The sequence below is a fragment of the Hemitrygon akajei genome, chromosome 8, assembly GCF_048418815.1.
Source record: "Hemitrygon akajei chromosome 8, sHemAka1.3, whole genome shotgun sequence".
NCBI lineage: Eukaryota > Metazoa > Chordata > Chondrichthyes > Myliobatiformes > Dasyatidae > Hemitrygon > Hemitrygon akajei.
Genome location: NC_133131.1, coordinates 69,893,396 through 69,920,327, shown reverse-complemented (window position 1 = coordinate 69,920,327; position 26,932 = coordinate 69,893,396). Strand labels below are relative to the sequence as shown.

The window sequence follows — 26,932 nt, the reverse complement described above, 5'->3', positions numbered from 1 at the left end:
TTGTGCTTCCAAAATGATCACTTTCCACTTCCCCAAACTGAACTCCATCTGCCACTTCAAAGCCCAACTCGACATCCTGTCGATGTCCAGATGTAGCCATTTACTCGATCCACAGCACCACCAGCCTTTGTGCCACCTGCGACTTCCGTTTCCTTATTAAAAAATCGCAGAGAGCAGGGGATCCACAACAGATCCTTGCAGAATACCACCTGCCAGCCCACCTACAGGCAGAATATGCTTCATGTACCTGATCACTCTCTGACTCCTGTGGGCAAGTCAATTCTGAATACAGGTTTTCCCCGCTATTCGAAGGTAGAGCGTTCCTATGAAACCGTTTGTAAGCCGAAATGTCATAAAGCGAAGAAGCAATTACCATTAATTTATATGGGAAAAATTTTTGAGCATTCCCAGACCCAAGAAATAACCTACCAAATCAAACCAAGTAACACATAAAATCTAAAATAACACTAACATATAGTAAAAGCAGGAATATGATATGATAAATATACAGCCTATATAAAGTAGAAATGTACATACGGTGTAGTTTCACTTATCAAACTTGGGAAGACAGTGAGCCAAAATCGATTTGGAGAGAAAAAAAAAAATCGGCATGTACATGCATGTGCATGTACACGCCTACGCACGTTCATGCATACGTACGTACATGCGTATGCACGTACACGCATGTGCAAACAACTGCCCGCACAAGGCTTCACAGTCATTGTAGTCTTTCTTGGGGTAAACACACGTATAAAGCAGGCGTCTTTTTTTTCGTAAAAGTGAAAATCCTCTTTGGTTAGCAAAAACAGGTACTAAACAGGTCTTTCGTAACAGCAAGTTGTCGTAAAGCGAACGTTCGAAAAACAGGGGCCACCTGTAGGTACAGCCAAATTTTGCTGAATCACATTCTGAATGAGCCTAACATGAGGAACCTTGTCAAATGTCTTACTCAAATCCATATGCAGTGGATTCTGGTTAATTGGGACACATCAGGACCAGTACATTTTGGCCCAATTATGCAGCTGCCCCAAACAGCCAAAATTTCATGGAAACAGTTAAAAGGCGTAACAAAGACAAATTATCATTTAACCGAGTAACAAATTATTCATTTAAATAAAATACAGAACAAAGTAGAACACTACGAATACTATTGGAATACTAAAAAACTGTTTATTAGTTCCTAAAAGGTAACAACAGAAGGGACTTAGGAATCCTCATGCAGGATTCCCTCAAAGTAAATTTGCAGGTTGAGTCAGTGATGAGGAAGGCAAATGCAATGTTAGCATTCATTTTGACGGGACTAGAATATAACAGCAAGGATGGAATGCTGAGGCTTAAAAGGCACTAAAGAGCCCTCACTCGGAGTATTGTGAGCTGTTTCGGCCTCCTTATTTAAGAAAGGGTGAGCTGACATTGGAGAGAGTTCAGAGGAGGTTCACAAGAACGATTCTGGGAATGAAAGGGTTATTGTATGAGGAGTGATTGATGACTCGTTGTACTTACTGCAATGTAAAAGAACGAGGGGGGATCTCATTGAAATCTATCGAATGTTGAGAAGACTAGATAGAGTGGATGTTTCCTAACACCACAGGGTACAGCCTCACCAGAGGGATGTCCAACAGAGCTGAGGTGCAATTTCTTTCACCGGATGGTGGTGAATCTATGGAATTTTTTGACACATGCTGCTCTGGAGGCCAGGTGATTGGGTGTATTTGAGGCAAAAGTTAACAGGTTCTTGATTAGTCAGGGCCATAAAAGGTTACGGGGAGAAGGCAGGAGATTGGGGCTGAGAGGGAAATAGATCAGCCATGATGAAATGGTGGTGCAGACTCAATGGGCCAAATGGCCAAATTCTGTTCTTTTGCCTTATAGCCTAAGAATTCATTGCTGTGGCATTAGTTTGATTGTCTGTGAATGAACAAAATTAGTGCAGACGTGCAGTGCAAATGATGGACTGCCTTCATGCATAAAGTTGAAATGAACAGAAAATGATCAAAAATCACTACTTTTTGAATCAGCTCAAATCACACGCAACTGACACTACTTAAAAACTGCTTGTTCTGTAATATCTGACGGCCATTTCTAGCATTTCCAAGCCTATATACTTGAAACCACAATGAACAAAACAGTGTTCAAGTGTCCTACAGTTTACTTCTCACCCTGTATTTGTGTCAAAAATCACCGTGTTTTGAACACAAACACACACAACTGATGCCATTTCGCTCTAAGCAGAGTAGAGTCTAACGGCCACACAACTGTATCTGACTGACGATGGTCAGAAACTGTTTAACAACAGTCTTCTGACCTAATTAGGCAGCAACTGTCTCAATAAATCAAAAGAATCCCTAATATTTTCTCCATTAGTTTTTGTTAAGAGCCGTCTCAATTAAGTGGCTGTTCTGATTAACCGATGGCCCATTAACCAGTATCCACTGTACACCATATCCATTACTCTACCTTCATCAGTTTGTTTTGTCACTTCCTTGAATAATTTAATCAGGCCTGTAATTTATGTTCCCACTGATTATTTTGGCAAATATTTACATTAAAGGACAGATTACAGTAACTTGTTACCACACCAGGAAAAACAGAAAACGCTCTGCCTGTCAGCAACTGGATAGATAAATAGATTTCACATTTCACCATAACTAGGAAAGGGAAAAATGTTTTTTGTGCCAAAACGTTATTCCTCATTTCACAGATGCTGCTTGATCTACTAAGGACTTGCAACACTTTCTGATTTTTTGTTTTGTTTCTTGTACAGTGCAATTAGAGGAACCAGCATTTGAGAATAAGGAAACAGCTGAATCATTTTAAAAAATCCTCTATTTCTTCACAGGACACAACAAAGCATAATAATAGGGAACTGAAGCAAGAGGGAGATATACTCCAATGATGACAAACGTAAAGTATTATTCCTCAAAAACTGAGTGACCGTGCAAGACAGCTAGTGAGGGAGGCTACCCAGAGACCTATGACAACTCTAGAGGAGTTACAAGTTTCAGTGTCTGAGATGGGAGAGACTGTTGCCCGGGTGCTTCACCTGTCGCAGCTTTATGGGAGAGGGGCAAAGAGAAGACTATTACTCTGAGAAAAAGATAGACAGAAACATGAACAAAACTGTTAACCATTAAGCCTCCTAGTCATAATGGTCTTTATTGTCAGCCTCAGGAGTAGCAGTAAATTGGTCATCGAAAAATCCCAAGATTAGGAGAAGATCCCAGCTGTACCACCAGAAGTGAAGAACAGAAATTCAAACAGTATAACAGAAGCCTGTCAGCCTAACACTGGAAAAATACAGCCACCAAGTTGTCATAGAACACTTAATATGAAAATGTGAGTATTTTATATACAATGCCTATAAAAGGTATTCAATCCCCCTTGGACGTTTTTGTTGTTTTTGTGTTACAATGTGGATTTAATTTGGCTTTCAACAGAAAAAGACTCCTTCACATCAAAGTGAAAACAACTTTTTACAGATTTATTACAATTATTAAACACAAAATAAATGATTACAAAATTACTCACCCCTTTCAAGTCCGTATTCAGTAGATGCATCTTTGGCAGCATAATTGCCTTGAGTCTGGGTGAATAGGTCTCCATTAGTTTTGCACATTTGGACACTGCAACTTTTCCCCCATTCTTCTTCACAAAACTGCTCAAACTCTGTCAGATTGCACAGGGATAATGAGTGAACAGCCCTTTTATTGTCCAGCCACAAATTCTCAATTGGATTGAGGTCTGGACTCTGACTTGGCCACTCCAGGACATTGACTTTGTTGTTTTTAAACCATTCCTCTGTAGCTTTGGCTTTATGCTTGTGGGCATTGACTTGCTGGAAAACAAATCTTCTCCCAAATCACAGTTCTCTTGCAGACTGCATCAGGATTTCCCTGTATTTTGCTGCATTCATTTTACCCTCTACCTTCACAAGCCTTCCAGCAGTGAAGCATCCCCACAGCTTGATGCACCCACCACCAAGTTTCACGGTAGGGATGATATGTTTTTTATGATGTGCAGTGCTTGGTTTATGCAAACATAGCATTTCATCTGATGGCCAAAAAGCTCAATTTCAGTTTCATCAGACCATAGAATCTTCTTTCAACTGACTTCAGAATCTCCCACATGCCTTCTGGCAAACTCTAGCTGAGATTTCATGTGAGCTTTTTCAACAGTGGCTTTCTCTTTGCCACTCTCCCATGAAGCTGCAACAGGTGAAGCACCCGGGCAACAGTTGCTGTATGTGCAGTCTCTCCCATCCCAGCTACTGAAGCTCGTATCTCCTCCAGAGTCATCACAGGACTCTTGGTGCCTCCTTCACTGATCCCCTTCTTGCACAGTCACTCAGATTTTGAGGACAGCCTGCCTTAGGCAGATTTACAGCTGTGGCATATTCTTTCTATTTCTTGCTGATTGACTTAACTGTACTCCAAGAGATATTCAGTGACTTGGAAATTTTCTTGAATCTATCTCCTGACTTATGCTTTTCAATAACCTTTTTGCAGAGTTGCTTGGAGTGTTCTTTTGTCATTATGGTGTTGTTTTTGCTAGGGCACTGACTCACCAGCAGTTGGATCTTCCAGATACAGGCGTATTTTTACTACAATCAATTGAAACACCTTGATTGCACACAGGTGATCTCCATTTAACTAATTATGGGACTTCTAAAACCATTCGGTTGCACCAACAATGCTTTGGTGTGCCATATTAAAAGGGTGAATACTTGTGCATTCAATTATTTTGTAGTTTATATTTGTAATTAATTTAGATAACTTTGTAGAGATCTGTTTTCACTTTGACAAGGGAGAGTCTTTTTCTGTTAATCAGTGTAAAGAAAGAACCAAATTAAATCCACTGTGATTCAATGTTGTAAAACAATAAAACATGAAAACTTCCAGGGGGAGAGGGGGTGTTGAATACTTTTTATAGACACTGTGTATATATATATTTTTTATTAGATTATTCTGTAAGATTATGAGAAGCAGACAGAGTAGATAGTCAATTTTTTTTCCAAGGATGAAGATGACAGATTCCAGGTGGTTTAGCCCTAAAGTAGTAGAGAGAAGTTTAAAGTTTACAAGTCGTTTCTTTTACACAGAGAGAGATAGATGCCTAGGACATGCTGCAGGGAGAGCTGGTGAAAGCAGATATTACAGCAACTTTTAAGAGGCATTTAGACAGACACATGAACAGACAAGTAATTAAGGAATATAAACCATATGCAGGTAGACATGCAGTTTGAATTGGCTTCACAATTAACACAGACACTGTGGGCTGAATGGCCTGTTCCTACACTGCACTATTGTATGCTCTATTCTGCCTGCATTGCCACTGACACCTCCCTCCTCCCTCCCAGGTTCTACCACTGACTTACAATTTATTTGCCAAATGAGTTTTGCAATTCCTCTGGCTGTTCCGGGAGGAGCCTACACTGTCACAGGGAGAATCTAGAAATGGCACCCAGACAGGGCTGGAGGTCAGGACTGAACCCAGTTCACTGGGTTGTGAGACAGCAGCTCTCCCAGCTGCCTAAACAAAATACAAAAAAATAGTTATTCACTTTGGCAAGAAGAATAGAAAAGCAGAATCGGAATCCCTTTATTGCCAGTAAGTGAAACATACTACAATTGATTGTGGTTTGGTGCCAAGCATTAAACACAGGACAATACAACAGACAACACAATAGCAACCACAAGACAATAGTGCAGAGCCATGGGTAATCAACAATTACAGAATAGTCACAAGCACAAACATCGAGACTCAAACTTAAATAAGTGTGAACATATGAACAGACCAAACAATTATCAAGAAAACAAGGAACTTAGTGATGCTTTTTATTGGTTGAATCTCTCGTCCAAAAGCCAGCCATTTGAATATTCACTCGCACTGTATTGTGTCAGCAGAGGATATGCATTCATATTTAAAGTTATTCTAAAACACATAATTTTGTCTCTCAAGGAACACAGCACTATCAATAGAGTCTCAGATAATAAATGAACTGTCACTGGTCCAGTGTTTTTTGGCAGATAAGTTGGTTTCCTGTTGTTGCAAGAGCTGAAAACAGTAGGAAACTTATCTGCAATGCCAGCTACATTCGGCTGGCAGGATGACACCCTCACTAAATTAGGTGCCATCATAACATATCAAACATCAAACATGACTTTTACATCCAGAATTGTAGACCGTAAGACACAGGAGCAGAATTAGGCTATTCGGCCCATCAAGTCTGCTCTGCCATTCCATCATGGCTGATTTATTATCCCTCTCCACCATTCTCCTCTTCTCCCAGTAACCTTTTAACACCCTGATTAATCAAGAACTGACCAACTTTCACTTTAAATATATTCAATGATTCGGCTTCCACAGCTGCAGGTGGCAAATAATTTCACAGATTCACCACCCTCTGACTAAAGAATTCCTCTTCATCTCTGTACTAAATAGACATCCTCTAGTCTGAGGTCGTAGCTCACCTGCTATAGGACTCACCTACCTCATATTCACCTTCCAACATTTGATAGGTTTCAGTGAGATTTGCCCCTCATTCTTCTAAACTCTAACGAGTACAGGCACAGAGCCATAAAACACGATTCATACATTAACCCTTTCATTCCCAGATTTATTCTCTGAACCTCCTCTGGACCCTCCCCAATGCCAGCATGTCCTTTCTCAGATAAGGGGCCCAAAACTGTTCACAATACTCCAAGTGTAGACTGACCAATGGCTTATTCCTCAGCATTAGAATTTTGCTCCTATATACTAGTCCTCTCAAAATAAATGATAATATTACACTTGGCTTCCTGGCCACTGACTCGGCCTGCAAGTTAGCCTTTAGGAAATCCTGTACAGAACTCCCAAGTCCCTTTGCACCTCAGAGTTTCCAATTTTCTTCCTGTTTAGAAAATAGTCTAACCTTTTATTTCTTCTACCAAAGTCATGACCCAATGCTACATCCCATTTGCCACTTTTAGACTCCTTCCTTCCTTATCATTATTTGCCCCTTCACCTATCTTCGTATCATCCGCAAACTTGGCCATAAAGTTATCAATTCCATCATCTAAATTATTTCAGTATAAAAAGAAGTGGTCCCAACACTGAACCCTATGGACCACCACTAACCAGAAAAGGCCCCCTTTATTCTCACCCTTTGCCTTCTGCCAGTCCTTTATCCATGCTGGTATTTTTCCTGTGTAACTACAGGCTCTTAACTTGTTAAGTAGCCTCATGTGTAGCATGTTGTCAAAGGCCTTCTGAAAATTCAAATGAACAATATCCACCGACTCTCCTTTGTCTATCTGCTTGTTATTTCAGCAAAGAATTCCAACAGATTTGTCAGGTAAAATTTTCCCTTAAGAAAACTATGCTGACTTTGGCCTATTTTATCATGTGCCTCTAACTACCCTGAGACATCATCCTTAATAATGGACTCCAACATCTTCCCAACCACAGAAGTCAGACCAACTGGCCTATAATTTCCTTTCTTCTGCCTCTCTCCCTTCTTAAAGAGTGCAGTGATATTTGCAATTTTCCAATTCTCCAGAACCATTCCAGAATCGATTGATTCTTGAAAGATCATTACTACTGCCTCCACAATCTCTTCAGCCACCTCTTTCAGAACCGAGGGGTGTTGTCCACCTGGTCCACGATTTATCTACCTTCAGCTCTCCAAGCACCTTCCCCTTGAGTACCAATCCTTTCTGCCCCTTGACACTTCTGACTTCTGCTGGTTTTTAAAAGCTCCCGATCATCTAACTTCCCACTACATTGCATGCCCTCTCTTTCGCTTTTACGCTGTCATTGACTTCCCTTCTTTTAGAAAGTCATCCTGCCATTTAGAATACTTCTTCATTTTTGGGATGTACTTAGCCATCTTAATTGCTCCCAGAAACTCCAGACGTTGTTGTTCTGCTGTCATTCCTGCTAGTGTCACTTTCCAATCCATTTTGGCCAACTGCTCTCTCGTGCCTGTGTAATTCTCTTTACTCCACTGTAATACTGATACATCTGATTTTAGCTTCTCCCTCTCAAACTGCAGGGTGAAATTCTATTATATTATGATCACTGCTTCCTAAGGGTTCTTGACCTTATGCTCCCTAATCAAATCTGGTTCTTTATGCAACACCCAATCTAGAATTGCCTTTCCCCTAGTTGGATCAACCACAAGCTGCTTTGAAAAAATCTCAGCCATTCTACAAATTCCCTCTCTTGGGATCCAGCACCAAATTGTTTTTCACAATCTATCTGTGTATTGAAATCCCCCATTACCATCATAACATTAACATGAGGAAATCTGCAGATGCTGGAAATCCAAGCAACACACACAAAATGCTGGTGGAACGCAACAGGCCAGGCAGCATGTATAGGAAGAAGCACTGTTGACATTTCGGGCCGAGACCCTTCGTCAGGACAAACTGAAAGAAGAGATAGTAAGAGATTTGAAAGTGGGAGGGGGAGATCCAAAATGATAGGAGAAGACAGGAGGGGGAGGGGTGAAGCCTAGAGCTGGGAAGTTGATTGGCAAAAGGGATACAAGGCTGGAGAAGGGGGAGTACCATAGGACAGAAGGCCTCGGACGAAAGAAAGGGGGGTGAAACAAGCTCCCTATGTGACTCCCTTGTCCATTCGTCCCCCACCATCCCTTCTCGCCAATCTCCCTCCCGGTACTTATCCTTGTAAACGGAACAAGTGCTACACCTGCCCTTATCCTCCCTCACCACCATTCAGGGCCCCAGACAGTCCTTCCAGGTGAGGCGACACTTCACCTGTGAGTCGGCTGGTGTGGTATACTGCGTCCGGTGCTCCTGGTGTGGCCTTTTATATATATTGGTGAGACCCGACGCAGACTGGGAGACCGTTTCGCTGAACATCTACGCTCTGTCTTCCAGAGGAAGCAGGATCTCCCAGTGGCCACACATTTTAATTCCACATCCCATTCCCATTCAGATATATCTATCCATGGCCTCCTCTACTGTCAAGATGAAGCCACACTCAGGTTGGAGGAACAACACCTTATATTCCATCTGGGTAGCCTCCAACCCGATGGCATGAACACTGATTTCTCTAACTTCCATTAATGCCCCTCCTCCCCTTCTTACCCCATCCCTAATTTTAATAGTTTTTTTTTCTCTTTCCCTCTCACAATAACTCCTTGCCTGTTCTCCATCTCCCTCTGGTGATCCCCTACCCCTTTCTTTCTTCAAAGGCCTTCCGTCCTATGATGCTCCCCCTTCTCAAGCCTTGTATCCCTTTTGCCAATCAACTTTCCAGCTCTTAGCTTCATCCCTCCCCCTCCTGTCTTCTCCTATCATTTCAGGACTCCCCCTCCCACTTGCAAATCTTTTTTCCGTTTGTCCTGACAAAGGGTCTCGACCCGAAACGTTGACTGTACTTCTTCCTATAGATGCTGCCTGGCCTGCTGTGTTCCACCAGCATTTTGTATGTGTTACTATCATATCATTGTTCTTTTTACATGCCTTTACTCTCTCCATTTTAATTTGTACCCCACATACTGGCTACTTTTTGGAGTCCTGTATATAACTCCCATCAGGGCCTTTTTACCCTTGCAGTTTCTTAACTCTATCCACAGGATTCTACATTTTCCAATCCTTCATCATCTCTTAAGATTTAATTTCATTTTTTTTAAACAACAAAGCCACACTATGTCCTCTTTCTACCTGCCTGTTCTTTCAATACAATGTCTATCCTTGGATGCTAAGCTCCCAGTTATAATCTTCTTTCAGCCACAACTCAGTTGTGACCACAACATCATACCTGCTGATCTCTAATTGCACTACAACATCATCTATGTTATTCTATATACTGCATGCATTCAAATATAACACCTTCAGTCCTGCATTCATCACCCTTTTTGATTTTGCCTCCATGTTACACTTCAATTCACCCCAGACTGCAATTTTGCCCAAACATCTGTCTCTCCTTCCTCACAGTCTGACTACACTCTGCATCTATGTACATACTGACTGCTTTCGTCAACCCTATCATTTCGGTTCCCATCCCCCTACCAAATTAGTTGAAACCCTCTCCAACAGCAAACCTGCCCATAAGAATATTGGTTCCCCTTGGATTCAGGTGTAACCCATTCTTTTTGTCCAGGTCGTACCTTCCCCAGAAGTGATTCCAATTATCTAGAAATATGAAACCTTCCCCCTGCACCCATTCCTCAGCCGTGCATTCATCTGCCAATCATCTTATTCTCACCCTCACTTGTGCATGGCACCGGTAGCAATCCAGAGATTCCTATCCTGGAGGTCCCGCTTTTCAGCTTCGACCTAACTCTCTGTATTCTCTCTCCAGGACTTCCTCCTATTTACTACCAGTGTCATTGGAATCAATATGCATGACAACTTCTGTCTGCTCACCTTCCCCCTTTTGAATGCTGTGGACCCGATCCGAGACATCCCTGACCCCAGTCCTGGGAGGCAACATAGTACCTGGGTATCTTTTTTTATGTCCACAGAATCTCCTGCCTGCTCCCCTAACTATGGAATCCCCTTCCACTACTGCACTTGTCAATCCCCCTTCCCTTCTGAGCCACAGAGGCAGACTCAGTGCCAGAGGCCTGCTCACCGCACTTTCTCCCTGGCAGGTTATTATCCAGTGCAGGATAATTATTATTCAGGGGACCAGCCACAGGGGTACTCTGCACTGGCTGCCTATTCCCTTACTCTCTTCTGACAGCTCACCCAGAAACCTGCATCCTGCAACTTAGGGGTGACTACCTCCCTGTAGCTCTCAATTATCATCTCCACATTCTCCCGTATGGCTCCAAAGGTGGCAGTGGGGACGAGCTCCCACTGCTAAACAAATGCTCTTCATGGCGTGCCTCTCAAACAGCCTCTGACAACCAAGTCCAGCTCCTGGCCTTCAAGTGTGGCATAGTTTTATGTCCGGCGGAGCTGTTCTCACTGACAGGAGAAGGGCAAAGGCGGGCCACTGGCACCTCAAAACCAGTTGCTCTGGGCAGATGGGGCTCGTTAACCACAGACAGTAGCTCATCTAGAAGAGAGAAAACCCCGATTTCAAACCTCCGCTGCCTTGCGGCTATACCCGCTCACGGGAAAGGCTTTGGGAATAAACTCCGAGGAAAAATCCGGAGTTGGAGTCCCAAAGGCGGCTGACTGCTGTACCCAGCACCGGCACGGCAACTCCTGCGATGCTGCTGGCACCAAACTGTATCGACTTACATCGTTCCTTCGGACCTGTCATCAGCATGGAGAGGGGGGTCCCATTGCATGGGCGACAGACGGATCTCCATATCAGCTCTGCCTTGGGGAGGTCACTCCCAGTAACTCCCAGAGACGCAGTACCCATGGTCGACCACAGCCAACGGAGGCCACACGTTCTCCTGTAGGAGCTACAGCTCCAGTTCCCTACCACAGTCTCTACGAAACTGCAGTTTGGTGCCCTTCGTGCAGATGTAGTTATCAGGAAGTCTACCAAAGTTTTCACATTTCACACAAGGAACATACCACAAAATCTGGACCCATTCTCAGTGCACTATGTACTAGCAGAAAATAGCACCTACTAGAAACCTACTTAGAGCCTGCACTTGTACTTGCCCCAGCCTGTTCTCCCCCCATGTCTGTTGAGCCAAAGCCAGACCACTCTAACACTGCCCCACTCACACAATGACCACTCCACTTACACCTCCCTTTGTTTTACTGCCTCAAGTAAGACCCACTACCAATGAGACTTGCAGTTTTCTAACAGCTCCTGGCCCTGCAAGATGCTGCTCTCTCACTCACTCCTTCAAAACAATGACATTGCTTCACCAGATCCTTCTCACTGATCAGCAGGTGTTCAGTACCCTGAGTCAGTACTGTGACTCCAGTATTTCTACAATTTTTAAATATTTCTTAATTGTACATATGATTTTTTGTGTTCTATCGCTGAGCAGCAGTGAACCATCTGATTGGTCTATCAGAGTTCTCTTTGGGAACTAGTTGACTTGATCAGCATTTCTGATCTGGCTATTGTTCACGACTGCACTTAATAAAAAAAAGTTAATTTTACTTATCATTATACTATACTAGAGTATGTATTGCATTGAACTGCCGCTGCTAAGTTAACAAATTTCGCGTCACATGCCGGTGATAGTAAACCTGATTCTGAATTCTGAAGCTCACAAGTTCAAATTATACTTAAAATCCTTTAGCACAAAACTCAGGCTGATTCCCCTGATGTTGTAAAGGTGGAATGCAGCATCCTTTCAGGTGGAATGGAACGATGTGGGAGGAATTTTCAAAATACTTATCCCTCAAACCAGAAAGAAACCAGCTGGTGTCTGAAGCATGGTGTGCACTAGTGGCTGCCAAACATTCTATGATACTACATTTCAAGTAGAACTTCTCTGGATCTAACTAGCTTCAGAAAAACAAGCGTCCAGATTATGAAAGTGCTTACCTCAAACTTCTCGGTCTCTACAAACGAGTCCTTCATCCCCGTGTAACACTGCAGCAGGCGGTTCCCCAGGTCACTGGGATGCATGTTCAAATCTCCACCCAAAATGGTGACATCTGCTGTTTTGCCTGTGTGGCTGGGAAACAAAGAAAGAAGTACTGATGGGGCTCACTGAGCTGTCTCGTTAGGAAGAGTGGCACCGGCTTTGCACACTCCTTACCGTATGAATTGCCCCAGCTCCCAAGCCTGCAGCAAACGGTGAGGGAGATAATCGTCCTTTTCCCTGCAATACTCTGCGTGAAGCTGTGGGCGAGAAGACAGCCAGGTTTGATCCTGAACTCAAGCAGTTCAACTTTCAACTCACAGCAACATCCTACAGCGGCAGCAGCAAGTCAAAAGGTAGGGATTGGCAGGAGGTTAGAGAGAAATTGGATAAGTTTGGTAGGGGTGGAATTGAGAGTGGAGTAAGGGGATAGACAGAAGAATGATGGGATGTGTGGGTGAAGAGCAGGGAGAAATGAGTGGGGAAGAGCAGTGAGCACTATAGTATTGTGTGCAGTTCTGATCATCTACCTACTAGAAAAATATCACTAAGACTGAAAGAGAACAGAAAAAATTTACAAAGATGTTGCCGGACTTGAGGACCCCAGTTATAGGGAAAGGTTGAACAGGTTAGGACTTCATTCTCTGCAGGATAGGAGAATGAACATAGAACATAGAATAGTACAGCACATTGCAGGCCCTTCGGCCCACAATGTTGTGCCGACCCTCAAACCCTGCCTCCCATATAACCCCCCACCTTAAATTCCTCCATATACCTGTCTAGTAGTCTCTTAAATTTCACTAGTGTATCTGCCTCCACCACTGACTCAGGCAGTGCGTTCCACGCACCAACCACTCTCTGAGTGAAAAACCTTCCTCTAATATCCCCCTTGAACTTCCCTCCCCTTACCTTAAAGCCATGTCCTCTTGTACTGAGCAGAGGTGCCCTGGGGAAGAGGCGCTGGCTGTCCACTCTGTCTTTTCCTCTTAATATCTTGTACACTTCTATCATGTCTCCTCTCACCCTCCTTCTCTCCAAAGTGTAAAGCCCTAGCTCCCTTAATCTCTGATCATAATCCATACTCTCTAAACCAGGCAGCATCCCGGTAAATCTCCTCTGTACCCTTTCCAATGATTCCACATCCTTCCTATAGTGAGGCGACCAGAACTGGACACAGTACTCCAAGTGTGGCCTAACTAGAGTTTTATAGAGCTGCATCATTACATTGTGTCTCTTAAACTCTATCCCTCAACTTATGAAAGCTAACACCCCATAAGCTTTCTTAACTACCCTATCTACTTGTGAGGCAACTTTCAGGGATCTGTGGACATGTACCCCCAGAACTCTCTGCTCCTCCACACTACCAAGTATCCTGCCATTTACTTTGTACTCTGCCTTGGAGTTTGTCCTTCCAAAGTGTACCACCTCACACTTCTCTGAGTTGAACTCCATCTGCCACTTCTCAGCCCACTTCTGCATCCTATCAATGTCGCTCTGCAAGCTTCGACAATCCTCTACACTATCTACAACACCACCAACCTTTGTGTCGTCTGCAAACTTGCCAACCCACCCTTCTACCCCTACATCCAGGTCGTTAATAAAAATCACAAAAAGTAGAGGTCCCAGAACAGATCCTTGTGGGACACCACTAGTCACAACCCTCCAATCTGAATGTACTCCCTCCACCATGACCCTCTGCCTTCTGCAGGCAAGCCAATTCTGAATCCACCTGGCCAAACTTCCCTGGATCCCATGCCTTCTGACTTTCTGAATAAGCCTACCATGAAGGAAAATTTGACAGAGGTATATAGAATTACGAGGGGTATAGACAGGGTAAATGCATACAAACTGCTGTTGGGTAAGGCTAGACCTAGGGATCATGGATTAAAGGTAAGAAGGGGAAGGCGAGTGGGATCTTCGTCACTTAGGGGGTGGTTAGAGTGTGGAATGAGCCGTCAGCAGATGTGGTGAATGCTGATTTCAACACTGAAGAGTTTTGGATAAGTACATGGATGGGAGGAGTACGGAAGGGTGCAGGTCAATGGGACAAGTCAGAATAATTGTTCAACATGACCAGATGGTCTGAAGAACCTGTTTCTGTGCTGTAGTGCTTTGTGACTCAATAATGTGCATCTATATTTAATCAATATGAGGAAACCACATGAAATGTCAGCAGAACTGTGCAACTTCCTACGTGAGCAAGTGATAAATTTTCTACCTGTTTGTGTTCTGGTTCATCCCGACACACTCACCTCACACTTAGCCATCACTTACGTGAGTCACATAAACATGAACGATGATCCCTTGGACCTTCAGAATGACCAGGCCAACGGACTTCCCACCAAACCAGTCGCCATGGTGCAACTAGAAGACAACGGAATTATGGATTGTTGCTTTGTCATGGTACAAATGCTGTCCTTCAGTCAAGCATGTTGTAAGTGCTCAACTCGGTCTGAAGCTTTGCTCAGGTACAGGTTTCAGAACTGCATACAGTCAATGAAACAAGTTCAAATCTAATGTATTGTCTGTGATCACAGTTATTCTTAGATTCAGAGAGTGCAGAATATCAAGGTTCTTTACTTCTGAGCTTTTCCTCTAAAGTTCCTCCCTCATCTTCAGGCTTGAAATTCCATGGAGACTTCTCACAGCTGAGCACATTACCCATTGCACTTTGTGCAAGATTAGACTTCATACCTGGACAGTGGGGCTAGGTGCAGGGAGTAGATAATGTTCAAATGTAGGTGTTCTAACCTGCATCAGGGACTCTCAGCTCAGCAGAATTCCTATTCCTTTGTGCAACTTAATTGCTTTCATCAGCTGACTAAGTGCACTTTGTGAGTGTGTGGAAATACATGCAATAAACAGGGCAATAATCAAGAAAAAATTTCTACTGATCCAGAGTTCATTTTTTGTTTGTCTGGTAACCCTTGTTCCATACCTTATAAGGATAGCCATTTAGGGAGTAGCGGTAGAGGAAAGAGTCAGTTATTCTGTATCTGGAGAAGACACACAGTCCGCTTCCTATTGCGCCACTAAAAGAGAGCCAACAGATGACATTCACAATGACAGTGCTCAGTTACATCAAGTTACAATGGTCACTACATACATTTCTAAATTAGTCTGACCACACTGAGATACATAAACACGACCTCCAAGAGGACCACAGCCTTGTTATGGTTGGCAGGCTTGCCTGCCTCAATAACCCCGGGGGGGGGGGCTGAAGCCAGGGCTTTATGCTTTAGCTCTTGATTGGCTAACCCATTCCAAAAAAGTCAAAGGGTACAAGCCAGACTAAGAGTGGTCCTCTGGTCTTCCAGGTTTGGGGATTCAGCTCAGGACTAACAACCCTGACTGGTAAAACAAAACTGTTATGGAAACAGCAATGAAGAGCTCTTGCATATCTGAGTGCAACGGTATTCCTGAGTCTCCACCCGACCTGGGACTTGTGTGACTGACAGTAGTGAAAACCGAAGCTACTGACGTGACGAGGGAAGCCAGAGATGGAGGACCTTCATCGCTGCCCTAAACGCCAGCAGCCTAACAGCAATGTTGGTTGGGTGCACAAACACAAGTCACCACACGATGCATCCATTATGTGGAATTGGGACATTACTGGCTTTGTGATGTATTATTAACTCATTGGAAATGCCTGGCAATCTACAGTTTACAAGTAGGTCGCAGATGAGGGGCAGCAATTGACAAGAAAGATCTTGATAACCTTTTCCTTTCAGAATATTTTTGTGGCCAAGAAGAGCAGGAATGCACCCACACCTAAGCTTCTACTAACTCCCACCTCCCTCATGCTCAACTCCCACCAAGCGTTCACCCCGATCACATCCAACCCACAGCCTTCCTCAGCTGGAGCCCCTGCTATCAAATTGCTTCTAATGTCCCAGGAAGGCAGTGAATTTAGCTCTTGGACAAGACATCAGGGTCACCAGTTTACTGGAAACGATGCCTTTTCAAATTAGACCTGCATTTGAAGGTGCATTCTATAATAACTTTTCCTCTGTGCTCACACCCATCTCACATCATAAGCAACTAAAGGCACCACAAGGAACATAATGGAGACTCCAAGTGGCAGTTTTGCAGTAAGCCTTATTCACTATGCCACATTATGTTGAGGTTAGTTCGATGGAGCAGGACAAGGAAAAGAGTATTTTCACTATAACCTTCCCACAATATTCTGGTGAATATGGACCCAAACTCCTCAATGTTTTTCATATGACTTAAGACATAAGACTTCTTCATCCTAGTAATCAACCACATGAACATTCTCTGAGTAGAATAAACTTTTCTCGGGCTTCCAGCCAGGTCCAGGTATCGATTTTCACTGACGTTCAATGACAAACTCTTCCATCATCATCAAGGAGGATGTTTTGGCATGTCAAGTCCAGTGTTATTTATATCCCAATTGTCTGTCCCTCCTGATTGGTTAGTCTTCATCCAATTAGGTTTCCGCTGTTCCACCTTGTTTACAATTGCATTCCAGCTCTTAGTTAGAGTGAGACCTTCATCTTCGTTAAAATTCTTTTTCTCTAGTTTTACTTACCAGGCGGTCCCAAAAGCCATTGGTGCGGCACAGTAGCTTTGTGCAGTTGAAGTCAATCCTATGACCATTATGAATGCAACGTTGTGCTACTGCTGATTTCTCTGGGTAACCCAAATAGGCACATCTCCTTGATGCGGGTTTCAACTGTGCATCCTGACTGGCCAATGAATGCTGCACCACGTTCACAGGGAATCCTCTAAACACCAGCCATCCTGAGTCCTCGGTCATCTTTGACCCACATAAGCTGGGATTTGAGCTTCCTTACGGGTTTGAGGATGGTATCAATCTGGTATTCCTTCAGGATCCTGGCAATTCTTCCAGAAACCGTGGAATTGTAGGGAAGACAGGCGATCATTCCTCCTCGTTGTTAGGTTTCTGGTTTTTCTGTCGGCCCTTTTAAGGGCTCGATTGCATTTGGATTGACTTCGACTGCATAAAACCACTGTGCTGTGCCACCTGGCAAAGGAAGCCACTTAAACAAAACTAGAGAATTTTTTTTTTAACAAAGACAAAGGTCTTGCTCTAAGCAAGAACAGGAATTCGATTGTTAACAAGGTGGGACAGCAGAAACCTGATTGGATGAGGACTAACCAATCAAGAGAGACAGACGTGGGGGTATAAATACCACTGGACTGGACATGCCCAGGCATCATCCCTGATGAAGGTGACAGATTTTATCATTGAAACATTGGTTAAAATCAGTACCTGTACCTGACTAGAAGCCAGAGAAGAGTTTATTCATCATTTACACTGGGAAAGCACTAGATCCTTATGAGTAGAAAACTCCTTCCTTATATTACAAAGCACTCCAGTGTGATCTCACCACATGCTTCACCACTGTAGTGACTTCTCTATTCTGTACTCCATCAACTATTTTCCACCCTGATTACTATCTCTACCTACAAATTAACTTGTTTTATGTACGCCAGGTCCCTCTGTACTGTAGCATTCTTTATCCTCTTTCCATTTCAGAAATCCTGCTTTTCCATTCTTCCTACCAAGTTGGAGTAATACAAGTGTAACACATGGCATTACATTCCAGCTGGGAATGTGTTTCTCAGCTTGCTAAAGCAATTTCTACCACTTTGTAGAACAGGTATCTTCATTAGCATTTCCTTTAACTGCATACTTTGCACTGTCATTAAATTTGGCAACAGTACTCTCAGTCCTTTATGTGAATCGATAACAAAGATTGAAAATGGTTGTGGGCCTGGCACCGATCCCTGCGGCAAACCACTTGCCAATCTTAAAACAACTGATTATCCTCACTTTGATTTCTATTAGTTAGTAAACTCATAATCTGTATAATTATTCAAAAGCCACGATGCATTGTTCAGTAACTTGGTAGCTTGGCAAATATCTTTTAAAATTTTAAATGAATTTACTTTGAACTTTAGCCAGCCATTTAGTGTGTGATTCTGGCCGCTGTCTGCGAGCAGCTGTACCTTTATGTCGACTTTGGCCAGATGGAAGCTGTCTCCTTTCATCTAGTTGATGTAAGGAGATAGCTCAGTTGTCGATAAGCTCAGTTTATCAGTTGAGGCCATGTCTTTATCAACATCATTCTCTGCTGCACAAAGGACCTCTGTTGTCATTGAAAATTAAACATTACAATTAGTAGAAAATGCGAAAGGTGCATTACCTGTCTTGCATTTAAGATTATTTGTTGTAAACTTCCAAAAAGTTCGTCTTTAAAGCATTCATTAATGAAGGGGGTTGTCTCAATCAATTTGGATTAGTTGTGCTCTGGGCTCTTCTATATCCTTCTATAGCCAAGTAATATGCTCTTTTGTCAATTTCTCCAACAAATACAACGACATACCTTCTGAAGTACACAGAATATGGCTGGGCACTTGTCAACTTGCATCTCAAGAAGTGGTAGTCCTGCTCACTCCATACCTAAAAACAAAATAATAGTCTCAGTATTTTGCTGTTTCCCACCCACCCCTACTCTCTCTCTCTCTCACACACACACACACACACACACACACACACACACACACACACACACACACACACACACACACACACACACACACACACACACACACACACACACACACACACACACACACACACACACACACACACACACACACACACACAATCTAGACCAGGTGTTCTTCAGGCTCTGGATGGGTTAGTAAATTTGTTGCTGACACAAAGATTGGGGGTGTTGTGGATAGTGTAGAGGGCTGTCAGAGGTTACAACAGGACATTGATAGGATGTAAAACTGGGCTGAGAAGTGACAGATGGAGTTCAACCTAGATAAGTGTGAGATGGTTCATTTTCGTAGGTCAAATATGATGGCAGAATATAGTATTAATGGTAAGACTCTTGGCAGCGTGGAGGATCAGAGGGATCTTGGGGTCCGAGTCCATAGGACACTCAAAGCTGCTACACAGGTTGACTCTGTGGTCAAGAAGGCATATGGTGTATTGGCCTTCATCAATCGTGGAATTGAATTTAAGAGCCGAGAGGTAATGTTATAGCTGGTCAGACCCCACTTGGGAGTATTGTGCTCAATTTTGGTCGCCTCACTACAGGAAGGATGTGGAAATCATAGAAAGGGTGCAGAGGAGATTTACAAGGATGTTGCCTGGATTGGGGAGCATGCCTTATGAGAATAGGTTGAATGAACTCGGCCTTTTCTCCTTGGAGCGACGGAGGATGAGAGGTGACTTGATTGAGGTGTACAAGATAATGAGAGGCATTGATTGTGTGGATAGTCAGAGGCTTTTCCCCAGGGCTGAAATGGCTAGCATGAAAGGGCATAGTTTTAAGATGCTTGGAAGTAGGTATAGAGGAGATGTCAGGGTTAAGTTTTTTTATGCAGAGAGTGGTGAGTGCATGGAACAGGCTGCCGGTGATGGCAGTGGAGGTGGATATGATAGGATCTTTTAAGAGACTCCCGGATGGCTACATGGAGCTTAGAATAAACAGAGGGCTATGGGTAAAGCCTCGGTAGTTCTAAGGTAGGGACATGTTCAGCACAGCTTTGTGGGTCGAAGGGCCTGTATTGTGCTGTATGTTTTTCTATGTTTCTATGACTCTTCAGTTAATGGTAGGGGTCCATGGCATATAAGAGGCTGGGAACCCCTGATCTACACAGATAGTGGCATTGGGCAGTATGCAAACGATGACAGTTTGAACACTGAGTAGATTATTGTTCCATTGTTTCAGAGTTGAACCTATAGACACTGGTCAGCACTTCCTCAGTTCCATAGTCACAAATAGATGAATCAGGCATTGATTTCAGCTAGTTATGGGGCTTTGCTGTAAAGGTGTCAAATCTGAAATAGGATTGCAGCTACGTGTAGTGTACAAGCTTTAATATTTTTCAAGGCTTTTTCTGAAATGCAGTTGCCTTTCAATGAGTATCATGTTAAATCAGAGTTGTAGGGGGAGGAATTGTCAGTGTTTCATGTTGAATTCCTGACTCGGTATTGCAGCTACACAAATCTCTGCATTAAGACATACATAATTCTGTCTGAAATGCTTATCGTTTTTCTCAGGAATTTCTCTGCGTGCATACTATCTCAGGGAGAGGCTTTCTCTATTGTAATGGAAACACAAGAATTGCAATACTGAGTCAGGAATTCAACATGAAACACTGACAGTTCCGCCCCCCACATGCTGCTTGATCTGCTGACTTCCTCCAGCAGATTGCTGCTGCCTGCCTCTGTTTTGTTGTGCTTAACTCTTTTCCTCAGTCACTACTTCTTCTCAGAGTGACATGGGAGCAGATTCAAAGCTTTCTCTCACCCTTACAACTCTGATTTAACATGATACTCATTGAAAGGCAACTGCATTTCAGAAAAAGCCTTGAAAAATATTGAAGCTCGTACACTACCCACAGCTGCACACAGTGAGGGTGAGAAGGTAGTAGAACTGCTGCCTCACAGTGCCAGAGACCCGGTTCAAAAGTGTGGAGTGTGCACATTTTCCCTGTGACGGTGTGACTTCCCACACATATTTTTTTCCTTCAGTATTCACCAATAAGAGGGACATTGACAATTGAGGACAGGGTAAGACAGGTTAATATGCTTGAACATATTGACCACACATATTTTTTTCCTTCAGTATTCACCAATAAGAGGGACATTGACAATTGAGGACAGGGTAAGACAGGTTAATATGCTTGAACATATTGACATTAAGAAAGAGGATGTGCTTGAACTTTGGAAAACATTGGGATAGATATGTCCCTGGGGCCGGGTGGATATAGCTCGGGTTACTACAGCAAATGAGGGCAGAGATTGCTGCAGTTTGGTAATGATCTTTGCATCTTCAATGGCCACAGGAGTCGTCCCAGATGATTAGAGGGTAGAAAATGTTATTGATTTCTTCAAGAAAGGGACTAGGAAAACCCTGGGGAATTATAGACTGGTGAGTTTAGACTGGGCAAATTATTGGAGAAGATTCTTAGAGACAGGATTTGCAAGCACTTGAAGAAACATAAACTGATTAGGGATCATCAACATTGGCTTTGTGAGGGGCTGGTCATATTGCACGATCCCAATTGAATTCATTGAGAGTATGACAAATCACTTTGATGAAGGTAGAGCAGTGGATGTGGAGTACATCGATTTTAGTAAGGCATTTGATAAAGTTCCCCATGATTCAGAGAATCAGGAGGAATGGGATCCAAAGAAACTTGGCTCTGTGGGTTCACAATTGGCTTGTCCATAGAAGGCAGAGGATGGTTGCAGATGGAGTGTTTTCTATCGGGAGGTCAGTGATCAGTGGTGATCCCAGGGATCTGTTCTGGGGCCCCTGCTCTTTGCGATTTTTACAAATTACTTGTTTGAGGAAGTGTAAGGGTGGGTTAGTAAGTCTGCAGGTGGCACAGAGGTTGGCGGAGTTGTGGATAGTGTAGAAGGTTATCGTAGATTACAAGGGGACACTGACAGGATGCAGAGCTGGGCTGACAAGTGGTAGATGGAGTTCAACCCTGAAAATGGAAAGTGATTCACTTTGTAAAGTTGAACTTGAAGACAGATTCATAATGGCAGGAATCCTAAGTTTGGAGGGATGGAGGGATAGAGGAATATTGGGATCTTGGGATCCATGGCCATAGTTGATAGGATAGTTAAGAAGGCATATGGTGTGTCGTCCTTCATTATTTAGGGGATTTAGTTCAAGGCTGTGAAATAAGAGAGGGTGCAGAGGAGATTTACCAGGATGCTGCCTGGATTAGAGAGGATGTCTTACGAGGATAGGTTGAGTGAGTCAGGACTTTTCCCTTTGAAATGAAGGAGGCTGAGAGGTGACTTGACAGAGGTGTACAAGATAATGAGGCATAGATTAAGTGGGCAGCCAGTGACATTTTCCCAGGGTGGAAATGGCTAGTATAAGGGGGCATATTTTTAAGGTGATTGAAGGAATGGATAGCAGGTAATGTCAGAGGTATGCAGTTTACACAGAGTGGTGGGTGCATGGAACACACTGCCAGGGGTTGTAGAAGAGGCAGATACATTAGAGTATTTAAGAAACTCTTAGATGGGCACATGGATGATAGAAAAATGCTGGGCTATGAAATAGGAATAGTTGGAGAATACTTAGAGAACATTAAAAGGACAGCAAAACATTGTAGGCCACAGGACCTGTACTGAGCTGTAATGTTCCATTTCAAAAGATGTATAGTGTCTATAAAACGTATTCACCCCTCTTGGAAGTTTTCATGTTTTATTGTTTTACAACATTGAATCACTGTGGGTTTAATTTGGCTTTTTTGAACACTGGAAATCTTTCATGTCAAAGTAAAAACAGGTCCCTACAAAGTGATCTAAAATAATTGCAAATATAAACACAAAATAATTGATTGTGTAAATATTCACCCCCTTCAAGTTAGTATTTAGCAGATGCATGTTTGGCAGCAATTACATCCTTGAGTCTGTGTGGATAGGTCTGTATCGACTTTGTACATCTGGACACTGCAGTTCTTCATCATTCTTCTTTACAAAACTATTCAAGCTCTATCAGATTGAATGGGAATCATGAGTGAACAGCCCTTTTCATGTCTAGCCACAAATTCTCAATTGGATTGAGGTCTGGACTCTGGCTTGGCCACTCCAAGACATTAACTTGGTTGTTTTTAAGCCAATCCTTTGTAACTTGGCTTTATGCTTGGAATCATTGACTTGCTGGGAAAAAAAATCTTCTTCCAAGTTGCAGTTCTCTTGCAGACTGCAACAGGTTTTCCTCCAGGATTTGCCTATATTTTGCTGCATTCATTTTATCCTCTACCTTCACAAGCTTTCTAGTTCCTGCTGCAGTGACGCATTCCTATAGCATAATGCAGCCACCACCGTGCTTCGCAGTAGGGATGGTGTGTTTTTGATGATGTGTGGTGCTTGACTTAAGCCAAACATATAGTCTGATGGCTGAAAAGCTCAATTTTGGTTTCATCAGACCATAGAGCCTTTTTCCAGCTGACTTCAGAGTCTCCCACATGCCTTCTGGCTGAGATTTTCTATGAGTTTTAGCAACAGTGGCGTTCTCTTTGCCATTCTCCCATAAAACTGTGACAGCTGAAGCACCCGGGCAACAGTCTCTCCCATCTCAGCCACTGAAGCTCGTATCTCCTCCAGAGTCGTCATAGGACTCTTGGTGCCTCCCTCACTAATCCCCTTCTTGCACGGTCACTCAGTTTTTGACAGCTCTGGGCAGATTTACAGCGGTGCCATATTCTTCTCATTTCTTGATGATTGTCTTAACTGTACTCCAAGGGATATTCAGTGACTTGGAAATTTTCTTGTATCCATCTCCTGACTTGGGCTTTTCAATAACCTTTTCTCCGAGTTGCTTGGAGTGTTTTTTTGTCTTCATGGTGTAGTTATTGCCAGGATACTGACTCACCAGCAGTTGGACCTTCCAGATACAGGTGTATTTTTACTACAATCAATTGAAACACCCTGACTGCACACAGTGATCTCCATTTAACTAATTATGTGACTTCTAAAACCAACTGTCTGCACCACTGATGATTTGGTGTGTCATATTAAAGGGGTGAATACTTATGCAATTATTTTGTGTTTTATATTTGTAATTCATTTAGATCACTTTGTAGAGATCAGTTTTCACTTTGACATGAAAGAATATTTTTCTGTTGACCACTGTCAAAAAAGCTAAATTAAATCCACTGTGATTCAACGTTGTAAAAAAAAAGCATGAAAACTTCCAAGGGTGGGGGGGGGGGGGAATACTTTTCATAGGCACTGTGCAGGTTGCTAGATTAATTGCTCTTGGGATGCAAGTGAGTGATACAATCGGGGGGAGCTGATGAGAACATGAGGAGAGTAAGAACATGAGGAGAGTAAGAAAATGAGATAATGTAGGACTAGAGCAGATGGCTGGCTGGAGCAGACTCGGTGGGTCTATGGGCCTGTTTTCATGCTGCGTGTCTATCACACATACTATGATTAAGGGCAGCATGGTAGCCTAATGGTTAGCACAACCCAAACCTGGGTTCAATTCCTGCCGCTGTCTCCATGTGAATGTGTGGGCTTCCTCCCACAGTCTATAGACTTACAGGTTGGTAGATTAATTGGTCATTGTAAATTGTCCCATCAATAGGGAGGGTCAAATCAGGGGTTTGCTGGGCAGTGTGGCTCACAGGGCAGGAAGGGGCTACTCCGTGTTGTAGTGTTCACAGTGATTCATAACTGGTAACATCAGGGCTGCAACCTACAAAATGCTGGAGGAACTCAGCGGATCATGTAACATCTATGGAGGGAAATGGACAGTCGTTGCTTTGGGTTGAGATCTTTAATTTGGACTCTGTCCCTCCAGTGCTTTGCATTTGTGTCTGATTACAAAATCCGCAGTCTCTTGTGTTTCCAGTATTGGGAGATCTGCCATTGGAGTTTACCCAAGTTACAGAAAGTACACTGCCATTATAAAATTATTTAGCTACTACAAGCAATGGACAGCAAGTTATCTTCCCAAACTACAAATTTGGCTCAGCAGCTCAAATAGGGATCTGGGAATGCAGATTCATAATTCCTTGAAAGTGGCATCACAAATAGACAGCATCATAAAGAGAGCTTTTGGCACACTGGCCCTCATTTATCAAAATACTGACTATTGGGAGTTGGGATGTTATGTTTAAGTTAGTGAAGCCTAATTTGGAGTATTGTGTGCAGTTCTGATCACCTACTACAGAAAATATATCAATAAGATTGAAAGAGTGGAGAGAAAATTTACAAGGATGTTGCCAGGACTTGACCTGAGTTATTGGGAAATGTTAAACAGGTTTGGACTTTATTCCCCAGAGCATAAGAAACTGAGCGGAGATTTGATAAGAGGTATTCAAAATTACGAGGCGTATAGATAGGGTATATGCAAACAGGCTTTCTCCACTAGGAACTAGGTTAGGACGACAACTAGAGGCCATGAGTTAAGGGTGAAAGGTGAAATATTTAAAGGGAACCCAAGAGGGAACTTCTTCATTCAGTGGGTGATGCAAGTGTAGAATGCACTGCAAGTGGAAGTAGTGGATGTGGGTTCAAATTCAGCATTTAAGAGAAATTTGGTTAAGTACATGGAGGGGGTGTGGAGGGCTACGGTCCAGGTGTGGCCTGATTTGGCATGGACTAGATGGGCTGAAGGGCCTCATTTTGTGTGTAGTGCTCTGTGACTCCATGATTCTAATTGCAAGCAGACAATGTAACTAGAATAGCCATGCATTAAAAACAAGGGTCAGATCAACAGCAACTTGGCGGGACGCTGCCCACCATCCACTGCTCACCTCCAACCATTGCATCTCCACACTCCAACAGAGAAATGGGAGTCACTCTGTAGCAAAGCACATCATCTGTTGCTCTGCCATTGGAATCAGTAGAGTCTAGCTGAGACACACATACGCACACACACACACTGGGGCTAGTGCATAGCATCCTGCCACTAAACTCTATAGCAAGGATATCTAGCCTAAGAAGCACAGATCCATTCAAATAAATAGGGTGCACAAACCAGTAAATAGAGTTGAGTGGATGACCAATTTCATTTACTTACTTTACCTTAAAATTTTTATTAATACCCAGGATTTCAAACATTGTTTTTAATTAAATTTCTTTTTAATCTGATTATTAATTATTTCAGCAAAAAATAAAATTGAGAGCTTTTGAACAGCTTTGACATGTTTCTGACTCTGAGACAATTGGCGTGCAGTTCCAATGGCCTGTGACAATCGTAAGCTGATGAAAGAAGTCTGACCATTCTGGGGTCTGAACCCAGTGCCTGAGGTCCCAGGCTCTCATAGCCTACCATGCTTTGTTAGTGATGCTTGAAGCTGAACATCCAAGTCTTGTGCATGGATGTTCAGCTTCACTGGTCGACAAAAGATTCATGCCACCAAGTGGAGAAGGTAGGCAGGCAGCTGGACCCAGGAGAATCCGGATCAAACTTTTTACTGAATTACCCAAAGAACTGGTGAGCCCAGAGGACCGCTAGTAGTACAGTACCACTGTCATTGTTCCTCAGTGCTGGAAAATGTCCGAAGTTAATTGCTACTGTCATGGGTGCTGGAGGACAGATCTGTCCTCACTGTGGCAGGGAAGTGATGGGATGCAGTTTATTGTTCCATGGGGTCTTTTTCTCTGAGAACATTGTAAACAATAAACTGCATCCCATCACTTCCCTGCCACCGTGAGACTCAAAAACGGTAATGATGAAAAAGAAATTGGTAATTTAACAACAGATTTTCCCAACTCCAAAAGATCAATGATCAATTTTGCCCACTAAAATTGGCCACATTGACTGCTTCCTGCAGTTGAGACTAGGCAGTGTTATGGTATAGTACTGTGCAGAATTCTTAGGCACATACTGTATGTAGCTCAGGTGACAACTCAGGACTTCTGCACAGTACTGCATTTGTCAACGTGGAGTGGAGGTAGATTTGTAAATCTGGCAGGAG

The 26,932-nt window shown here is 43.1% G+C and overlaps 1 protein-coding gene across 4 annotated transcripts in view; it reads right to left on the bottom strand.

Moving 5' to 3' along the window:
- Positions 1 to 26,932, bottom strand: part of LOC140731964 (sphingomyelin phosphodiesterase 2-like) — a 67,592-nt gene that overhangs the window by 23,619 nt on the left and 17,041 nt on the right. For all 4 annotated transcript variants that reach the window (XM_073053990.1, XM_073053991.1, XM_073053993.1 and 1 more), the window contains exons 4-8: positions 18,835 to 18,911; positions 15,399 to 15,492; positions 14,735 to 14,824; positions 12,638 to 12,720; positions 12,421 to 12,553 (exon numbers count right to left, since the gene is read on the bottom strand). In XM_073053990.1, coding sequence (XP_072910091.1) covers positions 12,421 to 12,553; positions 12,638 to 12,720; positions 14,735 to 14,824; positions 15,399 to 15,492; positions 18,835 to 18,911 — 477 coding nt within the window. The remainder of the gene's footprint in view (positions 1 to 12,420; positions 12,554 to 12,637; positions 12,721 to 14,734; positions 14,825 to 15,398; positions 15,493 to 18,834; positions 18,912 to 26,932) is intronic.